Below are 19,179 nucleotides of genomic sequence, written 5' to 3' on the forward strand. Positions count from 1 at the left end.
TGTGTGTGTGTGTGTGTGTGTGTGTACGTTTGTGCTAAACAAACACGCAAAACGTGCACGAGCGCTACACTTTCTAACATCGCCAGCAGGGGGATGCTTGTTATTGTAGGTCACGTGACTGGAAAACCTGCCAATGGCGGTCTTGGGATATCAATAATGAATTTATCAATAAAACAGCACCACCCGCTGGTCATGGCAGAAACTGCATGCTAATGTTACCTGAATGCTAACGTGTGACATGAACTCACCCAGAAATGAAAAGCAGCCTGTCAAATGTGATTGGATGACGCTTGTAGAAGGGGCGTGGCCTTCTCATGTGGGTCACATGACATGTGTGACCCCGAGGGCCTTGTTTACTCCCCTCAACATCTCACCCCCCCACCACCACCCACCCCCCTCCAGCAGTCATGTGTATGAAAACAGCCGTCACCTCGCCGCCCTTTTGGTGTTCCGCTAAAGCGGCCTGTCAGCTCGTCACGTCACGCGCCATCTTTTTTCCTTAAAAAAAAAAAAAAAAAATCCACATTTTTCTTTCTTTTGCAAAGCCGATTGATTCATCCTCATTGACAAGACTCCTTCAATCGCACGTGTGACTAACACACACAAATACACACACGCACGCACACACACACACTAAGCGAGGAGGAGGCGACTTGTCAAACAACATCAACGTCAAAAGTTCAAGTTCGGCTCAATGGCGTCGCCCTGGTGGAGAAACACGTGCACTGCAAATCCTCGCAACACCTCATTCCTTCCTCCATGCCAGCTACCAAGTAGTAGTAGTAGTAGTGGTAATAATAATAATAAAATAGTACTTAACAACTACAAGGCGTAATACAACAGTAGCCAAATACTACTTGAAGTAATAACACGGCAGCTTGCAAGTATTAGCTTACAAAGGTACTCAACAATTGCTAGCATCTAGCACTAACACTAGCATATTAGCATGGCAGCTAACAAGAAGCAGTAGTAATCAAACAGTACTTACTAACTACCGGTGGTAGGAATAAAACAATGCTAATGACAGATAGTACTAATAACACGGTACTTAACAAGTAGTTGTAGTAATAAAATAGTACTTAACGACTACTAGTAGTAATAATATGGTAGTTAACGACTAGCAATAGCAATAACATGGCAGTAAAACAAATAATTGTAATTGAAAAGTACTTAATGACTAGTGGAAGCAGCAACCTGGTCGTTAATACGTAGTTATAGTAATCAAACAATGGTTGACAAATAGTATTATCAGTAATAATAAAATAGTACTTAACGACCACCGAGTAGTAATAATACAGTAGTTAACAAATATTAGTATTTGTAGTAATAAAATGGTCGGCTATATGAGCATCATAAATATGAGCATCATAAACATGGCAGCTAACAAGTAGTAGTAAAAACAGTAGTTAATGCTACTCATAGAACAAATAGTACAGTTCCTGACTAGCAGTTAATAAGTACTATTAGTAGTGGTAGTAATGAATCACCAGTCAAAAACTAGTGATAGTAATAACACAGCTGTAGTAGCTATAAAACAGTAATTAACCACGCGCGGTAGTAAAAAAAAAAAAAAGAAATAGCTAATGAGTAGTAGTAGTACTAGTAGTACACAGCAGTTAATAAAGACTTAAGGTAGAAGTAGTCATAGCAGCAGTTAACAACCACTGATAGTAATAATACTGTGGTATTAATAAATATAACTATAGTAGTAATAAAACAGTGGTTAACGACTAGTGGTAGTATTAACCGGCCAGTTTCCATGTAGTAGTAGCAATACAACAGAAGTTAACAACTACACTTTAGTAGTAGCAAATAAAAAATATTGTTAATGGCTGGTAGAAACATAGTGTAGTAGTAGTAAAATGGTAGTTAGTGGTACTAACATGACTGTTAAGTAGTAGCAACAATAATAATGGCCGCTAACAAGTAATAGTAGTAATGAAACAGGAGTTAATGACTAGTAGTAATAACACAATAGATAACAAGTAGGAGTAAAAATGTAGGTGATGGCTAGTAGTAGTAGTAGTAAGGTGGCAGCTAACAAGTAGTAGTAATAGTAATAAAACAGCAGTAGTAATGTCACACTTGTTAACAAGTAGTGTGGTAATAAAAGAGTAGTTAGGTAGTAGTAGTAGTAGTAGTAGTAGCGGCACAGTGTATTTTTGTTGAAGTCGAATGAATAGGACTGTTTGTTTAGAAACACACTGACTTCCTGCGTTTATTGATTGTTGGTTTCCATGGTGACAGTTGAGAAAATATCCCAGAATTCTTTGTGTCTTTGTGTGCTGTTGGTGTTTGTGGGATTGGTGGAAACAAATCATCCCAACTGGAGTCACATAAAGGGAGGTCTTTAGTGGGTCTTGGCGCCCCCTTTTGGCAGAGCAACCTTACTACACCTTCTAACACCTTTCTGGAAGTCACCTTCATGTTTGGGAGGAAGAGGAAAACGGCGTGTTTCTGTTTCTGTATCAGATGTCCGCCACAAATCATCAAGGCCGAGCTGGGCTTCATTCATGTGTGTCGTCCGTGGCGGGGTCACATGTCTGATGACCTCTTCGCACGTCGCGACGCCCGACTGTCGCTTCACCTCACCCTCAGCACCCTCAGTTTCTTCTGCGCCGAGCTGAGTCCAAATAAAGACGTGAAGACTCGCTCCAGTGAGGTGAGGTCCTGTTGCCCGTGGCAACACCAAGACACCCATGTGCGACACCTGCTTTGGTGGGCGGAGTCCAGATTTTTAATTTGACCAATCCCACACGCATCGGAACCACAAAACAAAAGGGAGATCTTGGCCCCGCCCCCACATCAATAAACAATTACGTCATTTTAAAAAGTAAAAAAAAAAAAAAAAAAAAAGTGGAATGAATTTGTCCTTGAAAGACGCTGGGTGCTTTCCATGGAGGAGGTAACATGAATCTGTGGCGGTCCAATCAAGGTCGGTACTGTCTGTACTGGGACGTGCTGCCCATAGTTCTGTAACTCTGAGAGGCTCCGCCCACACCCAGTCCATACACGCCCCCTATTCCTGCCACGCCGAGACCCAGTCCGGTCCCAGGCCGAGCTAAACCCTGACTCAGCATTCCGGGGTATGCTATGCCGGCGTAGGGCATGTGGGCGTGGTGCCCCGGAGTGGGTAGCAACACGGCTTGCACGTTCCTACCCGGGGTGTTGAAGGAGAACTCCGGGGGAGGGCCGCTGGACTTGGAGGGCGTGGACGTCAGCGGGTCCGCTTCGCCTCCCGATGACGTGAGTGGGTGCGGCGGCGAGGAGGAGGAGAGGACGCCGTAGCCGTCGCCGGCATGGGGGACGGGCGAGGCCGTCAGCAGCGGCCTGCTCCAGTCGTCTTTGAAGATCTGCACCGTCAGCGTGGACACCAGCGGGAGCAGGCGGTTGGTGACGTGGGCCAGGACCAGCTGCTCGTTGGCGTCGCGCCGGATGCGAACGTGGGCGGAGCCGGCCTAAAAAATTCCAATGACAATTAGCCGTGCTAACAAATATGCTAATGAGTATTAGTACCATAAAGTAGGTGTTTGCTGAACTTGAGTAAGGTAGTCGTAAAAGAAGAAAAAATATTATGGGATGCTGTTATACTGTACATTGTTGATGCTTATGGGATATTACATACAATTGATGCTTATGGGATGTTATAAACAGTTGATGCTTATGGGATGTTATATACAGTTGATGCTTATGGGATGTTATATACAGTTGCTTATGGGATGTTATATATAATTGATGCTTATGGGATGTTATATACAGTTGATGCTTATGGGATGTTATATACAGTTGATGCTTATGGGATGTTATATATAATTGATGCTTATGGGATGTTATATACAGTCGATGCTTATGGGATGTTATATACAGTCGATGCTTATGGGATGTTATATATACCGTATTTTCTGGACTATAAGTCACTCCAGAGTATAAGTCACACAAGGCCAAAAATGCATAATTAGGTAGAAAAAAAACATACATAAGTCGCACTGGAGTATAAGTGGCATTTTTTGCGGGTAATTTATTTTACAAACTACTTGACCAAAACAGACATTACGTCATCTTGGAAGGATGAATAGGTGTAAGATATGCTAACACAACGCTTATTCAGCTATGCTAAAAATAAACATGAACAGAAAAGGTGTCCAGTGTTTATGTAACATAAACACTTTTTTTCCATTCATAAGTTGCTCCGGAATATAAGTCGCAGGAAAAGCCAACCTATGAAAAAAAAGTGTGACTTATAGTCCGGAAAATACGTTGTTGATGCTTATGGGATGTTATATGTTGTTGTTGATGCTTATGGGATGTTATATGTTGTTGTTGTTGATGCTTCAATGAATCTTTTCAACAACAAACAACATCAACATCAACGTTTCTTTTCAAAGCTCAGCCTTCACTTTGTCCTTGGCTGATTTTACACAAACATAGACACATACACACACAAGCGCGTGCACAAACTCTCCCGGGGGGAAAAGACGTGCAGTCAGGGGGGGTCAAATGGGTTTGGACAGCTGCTCTGTTAGCAGTTGGCCAACAAGCAACACTCATGTAATGCACAAACATCAGCCACACACACACACACACACACACACAGCCCAAGTAGACAGGAGTGTAGTCCACCTATGGGCCACTGGAGGTACTGCATGCACAGACACTAAGCAGCAAAGTGACACAACAGGAGAGGAAGACAACAACGGTACCAGTGACCCAAAGCCCAGCGTCCAGAAGTGCTCGTTGCGAACTTCCAGCACGCCGTCCAGCGTAGACACCTGAGTGGACGCAAAGACAAAAGGCGTTAGCACCCATGAGCACACATGCACCTGACGACTCAACGGGAGCCAACACCACCCCCCCCCCCACACACCCTAACTCACCTCTCGAAGCAACTTGTCCAGCTGGCCAATGACGTGAGAGGGCGTGGTCTGCAAAGTCACATGGGACAAAAGTTGTTGGCTTAGAATGCACATGGAAAATAACTAACTATCAGTCAGTAAGTAAATACATGAGTAAATAGACAATTAGATGGGTAAATAAGTCATAGCTCAGTCATAAATATATAATGTTAGTGATACATAAAGCAGGTTTTTCCAGCAAGGGCCACATACTGAAAAATGTAACTTTGATATTTTGTAAAGCAACACATGTCGATATGCTAAGAAGTTTTTTACATATTGTATAATTTAGGAAAAAGCTGATCTCACATAGGCGAATAAGATCATTGTTATTATCAACTTCACCCTTTTCTTCCCATTTCTGCTGTTGTTTTTTTCTCCAATATTGAAACTTTATATATATATATATATATATATATATGCAAATTCACCCACTGAGGGACGAATAAAGGCATATCTTATCTTATATATATACTTTTTGTCCAGGATATTACAATTTTTTCTCCCCAATCTTGTTTGCCAAAAATTCCATTTTTATTTTTCCTTGAATATATCTACTAAAAACATAATTTTCCCTCAGAATATTTCAAGTTTGTCATTAGAATATGACTTTGTTCTCTTAATGTTTTCATTCAGATCTTCACACAATGTGACCTTTCTGCTAAATCAAAATGTATTCCCATAATATTTTGATGACTTTATTCTTGTACTTTTTCCAAAAATGACAACTACCGTCATTGTTTTCTGTTTGTTTGTTACAATATTACAAGTTAAAGAAAATGTGATAATACTTAAAATGACCTTTTTTCCTCATAATATTACAACATGAAGTACTTTTTTTTGTTAGATTACACTTTTTTTCCTGTTAATATTTTGACTTTGCTCTTGTAAAATGAATTTTCTTTATTAAGTATATTTTTACAATGCCGCAGGCCATGAAAAATGCACTTTGCACACCCCTACAGTGGCATAAAATGGAGATATTGGTTCATGTTATATATATATATATATATATATATATAGTAAAGTAAATATTGTTATCTCATTTTGTACATTGCTTATTTGTAAAAGAAGCATTGTGTGTTCAGTAGTTGGAGAAAAGAGCTGCTTCCGATATCGATATCGATATCAAGTATTGGACAATATCAGCATTCATAAAGAAATCCTATAAGGATGATGTCTGTGAAATATAGAAGTCACTAGGAAGCTGCGAGACTAGATAGACGTTACCTGCAGCAGCACCTTCCCGCTGTAGACGCTCATGGGATACATGGTGCCAAAGGTCATGAGAGCGATGGCGACCGCCGAGGCCGTGTCTACGGCGTTGTAGTTACTACACAAAACACACACACACACACCACCAACTGTCGACAACGTTCCCCGCTTCAAACTCAAAAGAAACCCGCAGGAATGCCACAACACAACGATAAATGTGTGGCGTTTCCACGACAACAACAAAGGTACAGCGGCCATGTTTGCACGCCTTACTTCATCTCGATGAGCATGTAGGTGACGCACAGCGACAGCGCCCCCGCCAGGTTAATCAGGACAAAGGGGTTCATGCGAGGCAGCAGGACACTGCTCAGACCTGGAATGATGCCACACACACTACACACACACACACACACACACACACACACACACACACAACCAAACAGGAAATAATATCAATAAATTTACAAAAAACTGAAATGAGGTAGAAATGCAGGAATGCAGAATGACTATAAGAGTAGCTCGTAAGCAATGTGAAATAGAAATAGAAAATTAATGTCTGAATGATATATATATACTATGTATGTGTATATGTGTCTATATGTGCCCTGTGATTGGCTGGCCAGGGTGCGCCCCGCCTCTTGCCCAATGACAGCTGGGATAGGCTCCAGCATGAGGATAAGCGGCATAGAGAAATAGATGGAAACATGTAATGCCCCTCTGATGTACTCATTCTTGATCCTATCCATCCTGGTCACTCCCAATGAGAACCTCGGCATCCTCATTTCTGCTACCTCCAGTTCTGCTTCCTGATATTCCCTCAGTGGCACTGATACCATGCTATGTTATGCAATGCTAACAGGCTAGCATGTCAACATATAGCATGATAGCACAATGTAACAGGAATGCCAAATGTCTTGGGAATGGTTTAAGTCATTTGAGGAATGTGACCTCAATCAGTAACAATTAAGTTGCTAACATGCTAACACAGAGAACTGCTAAAAAGGCTAACATGCAAAGGTGAGCATGCGACACCTAGCATGATAATGCTTTTGTTTGTTTGCGCTCAATGTTTGTTTACAAGAGAGCTCAGGGGACGTTAACGTCACAGGCAAGATAAGAGCGCTTGATTTACTCACCCACACAGTACGGGTAATCTGAAGCGTTATTTACATTGATGGCTATTTCTATCAGATTTATTGGTGTGATGTCATAATTCCAACTATGGTGTAGCCCTATTATGAAGTTAATAATGTCATCATGTACACAGAGACTTTTATGTAACAGACACTCCCCAACATACTGGAGAGGTGATGGGAGGCAGACATAGGGTTGTTAGTGAGCCGCTAGTGCATGACCTTCACTTCACACCAGACCCATTAACATAACCTTTTCACCTTTCGAGTCCCTGCAGCATGATGACACACACACACACACACACACACACACACACACACACATCGTAGAAAGTAGGCTGGGATGTCCTGTTCACTTGGCTTCTCAGCCAATCACAGCTCACTTGTGCTGCACCAACTGGATTGCTCACTCTGTGTGTGTTTGTGTATCATAGTGCACCCGGAGGGGGGGAGTGTGTGGGGGGAAGGGGGGGGCTTACACAACAAGACGTAACATTACAACACAAAGCATCCTAGCGTTACAGCGGCAACATGAGCAAAGACAAGAAGAAGAAAGTGTGGCCGAGAAGGCCAATCAGGACCATTGCTATCTCCAGTAACACGTTGACCAATCCAGTGCGTCATGTCAGCGCCCACCAATGGTGACCTTTGCCCCTTGAAGTCAGACAATGATGAGATATTTACCTTCTGCTCATATCTGCCACGTGTTCCTGAAGCCAACTGCTGCTGGCCGCTGTAAAACACACACATGCACACCTTGTCAACACATCAATACTTTCTTATGGACCCATGATTCCGATAAATGGCGTCATTGCCAGGAGAAGGAACGTTCGAGCGCTGAAGCATTTCCCACAACAGACCGCTTGATCCTGGTGGAATGATATCTCAAACACTAACCTCTCCCCATCCCGGGATCTTGGCCAAAGTTGGCCAAGTTTTGGACGCCCCCCCCCCACAACTAAAAAGCAATTTGGAAGAAAATAAAAGGAAATTTGGGAGAAAAATAAAAAGCAATTTGGGAATAAACGAAACAGGATTTGCAAAAAATAAAAGGAATTTGGATAAAAAAACGGAATTTGGAAAAAAAAAAATTTAAAAAATTTAATTAATTTGGGGAAAAATAAAAGGAAACTAAAAGCAAACAAATATGAAACATAAATCTGGGAACAAATAAAACATAATTTAGGAAAAAATTAAACCAAAGTGAACAGAATTAAAGGAATTTGGATAAAAAAGAGAATTTGCAAAAACTAAAAGACTTTAGGGAAAAAAATGAAATGTAATTTTAAAAAACAAACAGAATTTTGAAAAAAAATTGGGGGAAAAAATAAAGAATAACCTAAAAAAATAAATTGAATTAAAAAATACAGGAATTTGGGGAAAAATAAAAAAAATAAAAGGGACTTTGGGAAAAAAAATCAACAGAATTTGGAACCAAAATGAAATTTGGGGAGGATTTTTTTTTTTATTTGGCCAAAAATAAAAATAAACTTAAAGGACTAACAAATAAAACATAATTTGGGAAAAAAATAAATGAAATTTGGGGAAAAAAATGAAAAGAATTTGGACAAAAAAAAGAGAATTTGCACAAAAATAAAAGACTGGAAAAAAATGAAATGGAATTTGGGAAGAGATTAAAAAAATTATTTGCAAAAAAAATGTAGAATAGAAATATAGAATTTGGTGGAAAAAAAAGAATGTCATTGTACACATTGCTTGTTTGAGCCAATGAATGACATAATAACAACAATGATGATGATGATGAAGATGGCGTGAGTGTGGATCTCCCAAATAAAAGCATAAAGCGTCAAATCTAAAAAGTCTAAAAGTTAGCAGACGGGAGCAAAGAGATCCTTAAAAAAATCATTAGCGGTGTTTCGCACGGCTGCGTCGCCTCTCCTTTAATCTTTGACGACACCACGAGTCCCGCGGGCTCAGCGTCAGGTCACGCTGCCATCACGTCCCATCCTGCTCACCACGTCTGTGTGTGTGTGTGTGTGTGTGTGAATGTGTGTGTGTGTGCGCACGTTGGCTGTGTTTGTTTTGCTACGGTGAGTAAGCGCAAACAAACATTTGAATGGAGTGACTTATTTATGATCTGTGTGAAGGAGGAGAGCGCACCATCAGTGTGTGTTGGCACGTCCCTCTGCTCGCCCTCGTTCAAACCACTACACCCCCCCCACCCACGGCGACCGCCGTGCCCCCCTGGCACAAAACATCTCCACTGTCTGGAACATTGTTGCGTAACACACTTTTAGTCTCGCTCCATCTGAGAGAGCGAGAGAGAGAGAGAGAGAGAGAGTGTGTGTGTGTGTAATGAGTGAGAGATAATGTGTGTTTCAGCAAAGTTAAGTGCATGTGTGTGTGTGTGTGTGTGTGTTTGTGTGTGTAGTCTCATCCCCATCCCATCCAGAAATGTCAGATGTTAAGTGATGTTGAGACTGCTCACAACGCAAGAGTAGACAGCTGAGACACACACACACACACACACGTACACACACACACTGACCTCATTCATTGCTCCACAGTTCATAATGACTCGGAGTGGGGGGGTGAGAAGAGGAAATGTGGAGGAAAGGCAATGAAGAGAAGAACTTGGGAAGGAAACAGGATGGACAAAAGGGGAAGGAAAGAAGGAGGGGTGAGAAGAGGAGACAAGGGAGTCGGAAAGGAGCGCACACGGCGACACGACGCCATCATCAACAATCGTTCTGTTTTCGGTGCCTTCTAAAGATGTAAAAAGAGCTAAAAAGAGGCAGGTAATGAATGCATTTGACGGGGCGCACCTACTAAAATACCTCCAACCAGGTTTTGCTGTGAGGAGCATGTAGGAACAGCGACAGTCATGACAACATGTCATACTATTTTGCTCATTTTAACTTGGGCTGCACGGTGCAGGGGTGGTTAGCACGCAGCCCTCACAGTTGGAAGACCCGAGTTCAATTGCTCATTATTTCCTCAGTAACTACTCTACTCATTCGCTCCTCATGAGTTCTTCATTCATTTCTCAGTAATTTATGTGCCGTAGTTCGTCAGTAACTACTCTACGCATCAATTCCACATTAGTTCCTCGTTATTTCTTCACGACTTCCTCAAGAACTACTCATTAGTTCCTCTTTAGCTCTGCATAAGTTCCTCAGTAAATACTTGACTCATCAGTTCGTCATTAGTTCCTCAGTAACTACTCATTAGTTCCTCTTTAGCTCCACGTTAAGTTTCTCTGTAACTACTCATCAGCTCATTAGTTCGACATTAGCTCCTCATTAATTCGCCTATAATATTAGTTCCTCAGTAAGTACTCTACTCATCTGTTTCTAATTAGTTCATTAGTTCCTCAGTAAGTATTCTACTTATTAGCTCTTCATTCGTTTCCTCCGTAACTACTCTACGCATTAGTTCCTCAGTAACCACAGAATTTCTGTGTATCTCATTGTAAAGTGAGAGTGTTGACTTCATTCTTGTAAAAATCTTTTTTTTCTATTTCTGCTGTTATTTTTCAACTATTTTAACTTCCTTTTTCGTAAATTTGCAATAATTTCCATAATATTTATTACTCCCCCCCACTTAATTTTGCCAAAATGACAACTTTATTTTTGTTTTGTTTCAATATTAAGATGACAAAAAAAACACAATTCTTTTCTTTAATATTTAAACTTTATGATACTAAAAGAACATTATTTTTCCTTGTAATATTACAAGCCTATTCTCGTAAAAATATAAACCCGACTTTATAACTGTATTGCTAGTCGCTAGCTGGTGTGGTGCAACAATGTAGTGAGTGCAGATCCCCGCCAAGCGCCATCGTTCCCCCATATTGTGATTCAAAGCAAAATAACAATCCAACACTTTTGGGATCAGTCTTTGATATTTTGTACAACCAGTGTACAACCATTTGGAAAACTTTTTTTTAATTATTTTTTATTATTATTTATTATTTTATTTATTATTATTATTATTTATTATAATATATAATATATTATTATATATATTATTATTTTATTTTTATTATTATTTTTTAAGTGTTCTGACCATTTTTTGGGGAGTTATATGCGCAAATGCCGAAAATGGTCCTCTCTCGCAATGTTAAGGAATCCTTTATAAAATTCCTGGATCCAGATGGTGATCCGGATGGACCCCAAAATGTAATCAGTTGTTCAATATCCCAACTCCTGAATATTTCATCCAAATCCATTCAGAACCTTTCAAGTTATTTTGAACACAAACAAACAGATAAAAAAGCGGCATAAAGCTTTGCCCTGTGCTTGGCGGAGGAAACGTGAATAATAGTAACAATGTCGCTTAGCTTGGTTCATTAGCTGGTGACGTTATGTCAAAGGAACGCTTTCTGGATGGTTTTTCCAAGGGACTTTATAGGTGGAATACTTAGCGGCCTCTTTTCCAGTTGTTTTTATATCTTCAGAAGGCGCAGAAAAGAATAAGACGTGTGTGTTCATGTCTCACCTAAAGGACTGCAGAGGGGCAAATGTAAGGACGGGGGGCTACCCCCTTTGACCCCAATGCATCCTGGCTGACATGACATTTGACTTTCATAATCCAATATGACAAAAGATGAATTGTCGTGCTTCCCCTGTGAGTGTGAGGATTATCAGGCACACACACAGAGAGAGAGAGAGAGCGAGCGAGAGAGCGAGAGTATCAAGGTCACGTACCTTGGGATACGCAGGCGAAGGGTTTGTTGTGCACGGACATGAGAGTGAGCAGGTTGAAGAAGAGGGCCACAAACGTGCCGACCAGCAGGCGACCGCTGCAGACCAAAAAAAAATAAAATGACAAGACAACTTTCAACCATCTCTTCCTTCCTCAAGTCTGATTCCTTGGTTGACTTCTTCCTCTTGGTGTGTTTTTTGTCTTTTGGCTTCTCTATCATTTGCATATCTGTTCATGAGTTCAAATCCCACCAAAACTTTTGGACACATTCAAAATGTGCGTTAGGTTTTCATGGTATTTTTCAGGTATTCATGATATCGACACCATTCTTAATGATAGCAAAACACAAAGACAGAAAAGCCAAAAATCAAAACGGCGACTACATTTGTGTGCATAATCGCTCCTCACATAGACGATTAACTACACCTTGCAGAAAATGAATCATCAGCACCACTTCGCATGAGACTGAAAATAATCCACAGTCAGAGAAACCTTATTAAAACAGCAGAATGTATCACAGGTAGCACGAGTTCACCCCAAGACGACATTTATAAAAAACGTATCAGTGGATACATTTGTCGAATAAAAAAAAAAAAAAAACATTTCATAATGAGTGTCATTTCCTGTGCAATAACTGTGCAATAAAACGTGCAATAAACATATGGCTTGATCGACATTTTGCACTTTCTATGCTCCTGTGTGCTTTTGCTGCTGTCAATCTGGCATTTCCGGGTCCTGGGACTGATAAAAGGCATCTTGAGGATCCAACATGGCCGCCTTGACACCAAATCAAGAGGCGTCGGCTGACCAAGTTGAGACGCGTGGTTTTGTTTTCTGACCGCTCCCGCCGCTATAAAACAGATTAGCGGCGGCTTTGAGAATGTAAAACTCAGCGAGCCTTAAACCTGTCTCTTGTGACGAGATTAAAACCCCCGCTGCCTGTCACCCTCCCCGAGCGGACGCGATTGGACGGGCGGCGAGAGACGGACAGGTGTCGAGCCACAGACGCAAACCTTCTCCCTTGCTGCTTGTCACTAATCTCTCCTGATTGGTGCTTGTGTGTGTGTGCGAGTATGTGTGTGTGTGTGTGTGTGTGTGTGTGGGGGCTCGCTGTCAGGCGGCCCTTTGCCTCCTGCTGATTGTTTGGACCAATTTTCAGGCTCCTAAATGGATTGTCCCATGTGATTAGTGGAGCCAAGTGGGCAGTTTTAGTGGCCGTCATCCTCACATACACAATTGTTACAACTCTTTTAATCCCTTTAAATAACTCTTTTTTTTTTTTTTTTTTTTTTAAGTCTTAGGACTTAATGTTTCTTCAGCATGAATGTTTTTGGAATAACAAAGAAAGTCTCTGATGAGTAAAAACGTATAAAGTTGTGTGATGTCTGATTGGTCGCATCCCTGGAGAGCTTTGTCAAACAGCTGCCAGTGTGTGTGTGTGTGTGTGTGTGTGTGTGTGACAATGAAAGGGAACGAGCGTGTCACTAATACTCACGTATGGACCTCAGGCTGCTCCACGAAGCGCTCCACACTGACAAAAACACAAACATAAACAGTCAAACAACGTGTTGATTTTTTTTTTTTTTGGAGTACGGCAACATCACAGGTTTGTTAGAAGGTTAACTTTCAAGTTTGTACAAACAGGTGAGTGCGCTTATGTGAGTGAGAGAGAACTGGAATGATGGAGACACGTGATGTAAACACGAGGCGACAAGGTGAGAACAAACAGGAAGTACACCAACGCGAATGCACATCGACACCACATGCACACACGCCCGCGTCTGTCAGTGTCTGCCGACGCGTCGACTTCATTGGCGACACAAATGGCCGCTCCATCTGCTGTTAAATGTTTTCTCCGAGGACTTAAAGAACAAATAGTTTGTTTCAGGAAAAAGTTGGGACCCCTCTGAGGAACAGGGGACACGGTGCCCCTGAACTCAACACGATCCCTTCAGTCGCTGCCACTTGACAACATTTTCAGTGATTGTGCTTTATGGCTATATAAACATGGAACCTACCAACGAAAAATATATATACACAAAAAATTCAGAATACAAAATGTATGTCCCAACATTGAAAATACAAAAATTCATGCCACAAAATTCATTTGGTAGCATCCCATTGGCTATCAGAGTGTTGCATATAGCGTACCGAAAGCTCAGATTCATTGTCTTGAGTTTTTACGTGACAAAAAGAAAATAAAAAAAAACCCAAAAAACTTAAAACGATATTATGGAAAGCAGGAAGTGAACAAATGTAACAGTTACTGATTGTAAAAGTACCAGATGGAGGGGTAGGATTTAATGAGCTTTGCTTCTTCCTACTCCTTTTGGACATGTGGAACTGTGAACTGATTATGTGATGCATTCAATTGTCATCTGATGCATGTTCAAATGAAATAAAACCATTACCATTACTATTGTACAATAAAAATAAAAATAAAAATAAAAATAAAAATAAAAATAAAAATAAAAATAAAAAATAAAAATAGGAAAGCAGGAAGTGAACAAATGTAACTGTTACTAATTATAAAAGTACTAGATGGAAGGGTAGGATTTAATAAGCTTTGCTTCTTCCTACTCCTTTTGGACATGTGGAACTGTGAACTGATTATGGGATGCATTCAATTGTAATCTGATGCATGTTCAAATGAAATAAAACCACTACCGTTACCATTGTACAAGAAATAAAAATAAAAATAAAAAAAATAAAAATAAATAAAAATTAAATTAATTATATTAGGAAAGCAGGAAGTGAACAAATGTAACAGTTACTGATTGTAAAAGTACCAGATGGTAGGATTTAATAAGCTTTGCTTCTTCCTACTCCTTTTGGACATGTGGAACTGTGAACTGATTATGTGATGCATTCAATTGTAATCTGATGCATGTTCAAATGAAATAAAACCATTACCATTTTTGTGCAGTGAATTCTGAGGGAAAATAACCATGGGTCCTTAAAAAAAAGTTATCATGTCTACTATAGTGGGTAATATGACTGTAAAGGTGACTGTAGGGGTGCTATTTTGTGACTAAAGGGCTCTAAAACCTGTACTTAAAAAGGTCATAAACAGGTTTTGTATATGCCAAATATTTCATTCCTACGAATGACTGTCTTTGGTAGAGGAATACAATCAAGATGAAATGATTGGCTGAAGACAAAAACAATGCAGTTGGACATGTTTGGCTCCCGAAGGTGATGTCCCGGGCCTGAGACGGACACACTGTGGGGCCACACATTGTGAACCCTCGCTTCTGGAAGCATGGCTTGTGTTCCTCCACTCAAAGGAAAAGTTTTTATTTTTCCATTTTCACCCCATCACACCCAGCAGTCACACAAAGATCACAACTTCATGTCCCAGCGGGGAACAGGACACGCTGTCTACGGTTTTGTGGGGGTGGGGTGGAGGGGGTGTCACATTAAGGTCAGTTTAAATATTTAACGCCTGATGAAGTGGCGGTGCTGTTAGCAACTCATATCTGCCAATGTGTGTTGTTAAACCCCTTTATGACTGACCCCCCTCAGTAAATCCCGGACCACCCGTTCCCAGCGTGACCAGATCTTGAGAGGTTGTGACCGCCACCCGGTGACTCGTTCACACGTGTGGCAAGTTCAGTTTCATACGCTTATGTGTTGACGGTGAATTACAGTGTGTGTGGTGGGGGGTGGAGGGGGGGGGGTCACGTGTATACAAAAACACAAACGAGCATGTGGTGCGAAGAGAACCACAAAGCTTGCTAGTACACAGGACATCATGGCAGTGTTTCACCTCCAGCCATCCCTCCTCTAATAGCTGCATTTGGGGGTTTTGTTGGGGGTGGGGGGGGGGGTTGACCGATGAAAACGACAAAGGCCTGTGCTGCAATCATGAGACATGAGGATTTGACCAAGTGTACCAGTGTACAAGATCATAACATTACTACGAGCACATCTCTATCAGGACAACCAGAGTATAGAGGGGAGGGAGCCACCTGCTGTTACCCAGCAAGGTGCACTGTTTTTGGGCACACGTTTCGAGCAGCCGCTATGATGCCACATTTCTAATGTTGTGGCGCTTTCAGGTGGTTGATAAGGTTTTTTTTGTGTGCTCCATGTTTTTTTTCGAGCACTCAACATTTTCATAGTCAGAGCATAGAAAACCGATTTATGACTTTCTAAATACCGTTTTTACCTTTAGAGCCCCGTGGACGTGAAATAACAACCCTATAGTCACATTTACATTTCGCAACTCTTAATACTACAGGGACTTGAAACAGCCTCAAGCTAGCCTCGAATTTCTGTCTTCCAAACTTATACAGCCAAAAATGTACCACTTCCACACAAACTGGGAAGAGAACTCTTTTTCACTCTATGATGTGGAACAGGAAAGTTTAACATAGGAAAAAGGATGATTTAGTTAAAGTATGTGCTTCTCGACCCAAAGGTACCTGGTTCAATTCCCGCTAGTGCATTCATCTAGCTGTTCACAGCTAGATTACATTGGGGCAATGGCTAAACTCATTTTCTATTCAGCAAATACAGTAAAAATGGGCATATTTCAGACATAGTTGTTAATGGTGATTAACCATGATTAATTAGTTACAAATCTGTGATTAATCTGATTAATATTTTTCCCATTTGACAGCCCTAATTTTACAAGAATAAAGTGAAAATAGCGGCACGGCGGTCGAGTGGTTAGCGCGTAGACCTCACAGCTAGCAGACCAGGGTTCAATTCCACCCTCGGCCATCTCTGTGTGGAGTTTGCATGTTCTCCCCGTGCATGCGTGGGTTTTCTCCGGGTACTCCGGTTTCCTCCCACATTCCAAAAACATGCTAGGTTAATTAGCGACTCCAAATTGTCCTATAGGTATGAATGTGAGTGTGAATGGTTGTTTGTCTATATGTGCCCTGTGATTGGCTGGCGACCAGTCCAGGGTGTACGCCACCTCTCGCCCGAAGACAGCTGGGATAGGCTCCAGCACCCCCATGACCCTCGTGAGGAAAAGTGGTAGAAAATGAATGAATGAAGTGAAAATATCCAGAAAGAGGAAGCTGTATTGTAATGAGAAAAAAAGTCACAATTTTATCAGAAAAAAACTCTGAATGTTGTGAGGAAAAAATCATGTTCTTTTAGTAGCACAGACTTGAAATACTAAAGAAAAAAAAATGATTTCTTTTTTTCAAAGTCAAACAAAACATGTAAAAGGAAAAAAAAAATAGAAAAATGGATGAGGATGGGGTCCAACTGTTCTGTTGTATGTGTGTATGTGTGTGTGTGTGTGTGTGTGTGCGGCCATTGTGAGTGCAATGAAATAATGGAGGCCGACAGTTGGAGATATGTTTTGTGTTGTTGTGGAAATAGTCTTTGTGAGTGCCAGCCACGCTAAGAAATAATTGCAATTTTAATGAAGGAAGACAGAGTGACATGTGATGCTTTTCAACCACAAACCATCAGCAACACTCTTTCATGTGCTTAGTGTGTGTGTGTGTGTGTGTGTGAGTGTGCGGACATACACACCTCTCCTTCAGGATGAACAAGGCTCCCAGCTGGACCAGAACAGTGGAGGCAAAAACGGCCAGAACCTCCAGTCTGTCAAACCTGGACACAAGTGGGACACACGGTCAAGCGCGAGACTAAACCCCGCCCACCTCGCTATGCCAGCGTTGTATAAACACACACGCGCGCACAAGGCTGGAACTGTTGGCGACCCTGTGACCTTTCCATCCATCTGCTGCCTCAAGTGGGCCGCACCCTGAACCTGGCGACCACATTATAATCATAAATAAGTCTCAAAGTATTTGTCATCAGATTTTTTTTTGTAGGAAACCTTTGATTCAGGATGGAAGTGGTTTCACATGTGGGACATATTCAAAGTGAGGGACAGGAAGTGTCCAACCTTTGGAGAATTGAAATGCCTCTTCCATGGTTCAAGTCTCCTATTTGAGAAAACCAAATAAACGGACCAAGACTTTACTACAAATATAACAATCATTCACACTACAAATTATTTTTTATTGTTTACTTGAAAATTTTACGGCATACAAGTTAAAATATTGTGTAAAAACGTATCATTTTATCAGGAAATGAAATATTTTTTCTAGAAAATACTACAATGTTCCAAGACTGAAGTCAGAATACCACAAAAGTAAAAACAAATCCTTAAAATGCCTTAATATGAGGTATGTTTGCACCTTACGACTACAGTTTAAAGTTTATTTTGGATGAAAATACTGCAAACAAAAAGTCTGAATATTACAGAACTATCATTGACTAAAATTATTTACGAGAGGAAAGCTGTGAATTTTACAGGATGAAAGTCGACCAAATTTGAGAAAGTAATTTTCAGAAAATTTGTCACAATTTTACTATAAAAAAACGTGAAATTAAAAACTTGTAAAAGTTGTAATTTCACAGGAGCATTATCTAATAATATTACATTTTATTTGTATAGCGCTTTTCAAAATACTCAAAGACACTTTACAGAAGAATGGAGTTGAATAAAAGCAAGTAAACAGAGTAAAAGATACATTAAAATACAACATTCATTCGTTATCTATTAGAGCATTATCTGCCAAAATATTATATTATTTATTGGACAATATAACGGGATAAATGTGGGAATATTAGGAGTAAAAGGCTGTCAATTTACAAGAAAATATTGTGATGTTAGAAGATCCAAAAAGAGAGAGAGAGCGAAAAAGAGCGCGCGCGCGAGAGAGAGAGAGAGAGAGAGAGAGAGAGAGAGAGAGAGAGAGAGGGAGGGCCTCATGAAGCTGAAAAGCAGACTCCCATTTGATCACCACTCTTCCACACCTCCAGGTCAAGAGTTCGCCTGTAAGCTGTACACACACACACACACACACACACACACACACACGTATGTAACGTGTGCCCACTTTGTGTGCTGACTAGCTGTTCGTGCAGACGTGACACACACATACAGCACAAGGTCTCGTCATGTAAGTCAGGAGTGTCCAACACACAATCGGCCCTCGGCCCACACTTTGGACACCCATGCTGTATCGAGCGTGCGGTCATTTAAAGCCAAAAGAGGACAAGGCGTGTCGGTGGACTCACCCGAAGGAGAAGACCTGGCTGGGCTTCTTCATGGTCACCCAGGAACTGATGAGACATGTGATCAAGCTAGCAGAGAAACAGAAGGATGATAAAGTATGAGGCTGCTTGATGCTTCGGCGTTGTTGCTATAGTGTAGCATGTAGCGTAGCATTATGTTACCATATGAAATGCTGCTGGATGATAATTGTCCCACAAATAATTGCCGATAAAGG

At 41.0% G+C, this 19,179-nt stretch overlaps 1 protein-coding gene across 1 annotated transcript in view; it reads right to left on the reverse strand.

The window, feature by feature from the left end:
* Positions 1–2,168: 2,168 nt before the first annotated feature.
* Positions 2,169–19,179, reverse strand: part of slc30a6 (solute carrier family 30 member 6) — a 37,698-nt gene continuing 20,687 nt past the window's right edge. The window contains exons 6-15 of the mRNA XM_058053497.2: positions 18,968–19,033; positions 17,408–17,488; positions 13,404–13,439; positions 11,911–12,005; positions 7,925–7,973; positions 6,381–6,500; positions 6,123–6,225; positions 4,875–4,922; positions 4,701–4,769; positions 2,169–3,458 (exon numbers count right to left, since the gene is read on the reverse strand). Of these exons, the coding sequence (XP_057909480.2) occupies positions 2,931–3,458; positions 4,701–4,769; positions 4,875–4,922; positions 6,123–6,225; positions 6,381–6,500; positions 7,925–7,973; positions 11,911–12,005; positions 13,404–13,439; positions 17,408–17,488; positions 18,968–19,033 (1,195 nt within the window). The 3' untranslated portion in view covers positions 2,169–2,930. The remainder of the gene's footprint in view (positions 3,459–4,700; positions 4,770–4,874; positions 4,923–6,122; positions 6,226–6,380; positions 6,501–7,924; positions 7,974–11,910; positions 12,006–13,403; positions 13,440–17,407; positions 17,489–18,967; positions 19,034–19,179) is intronic.

This window comes from Doryrhamphus excisus, linkage group LG10 (assembly GCF_037039965.1).
Source record: "Doryrhamphus excisus strain RoL-2023G ecotype Guam linkage group LG10, RoL_Dexc_Guam_v1.1, whole genome shotgun sequence".
NCBI lineage: Eukaryota > Metazoa > Chordata > Actinopteri > Syngnathiformes > Syngnathidae > Doryrhamphus > Doryrhamphus excisus.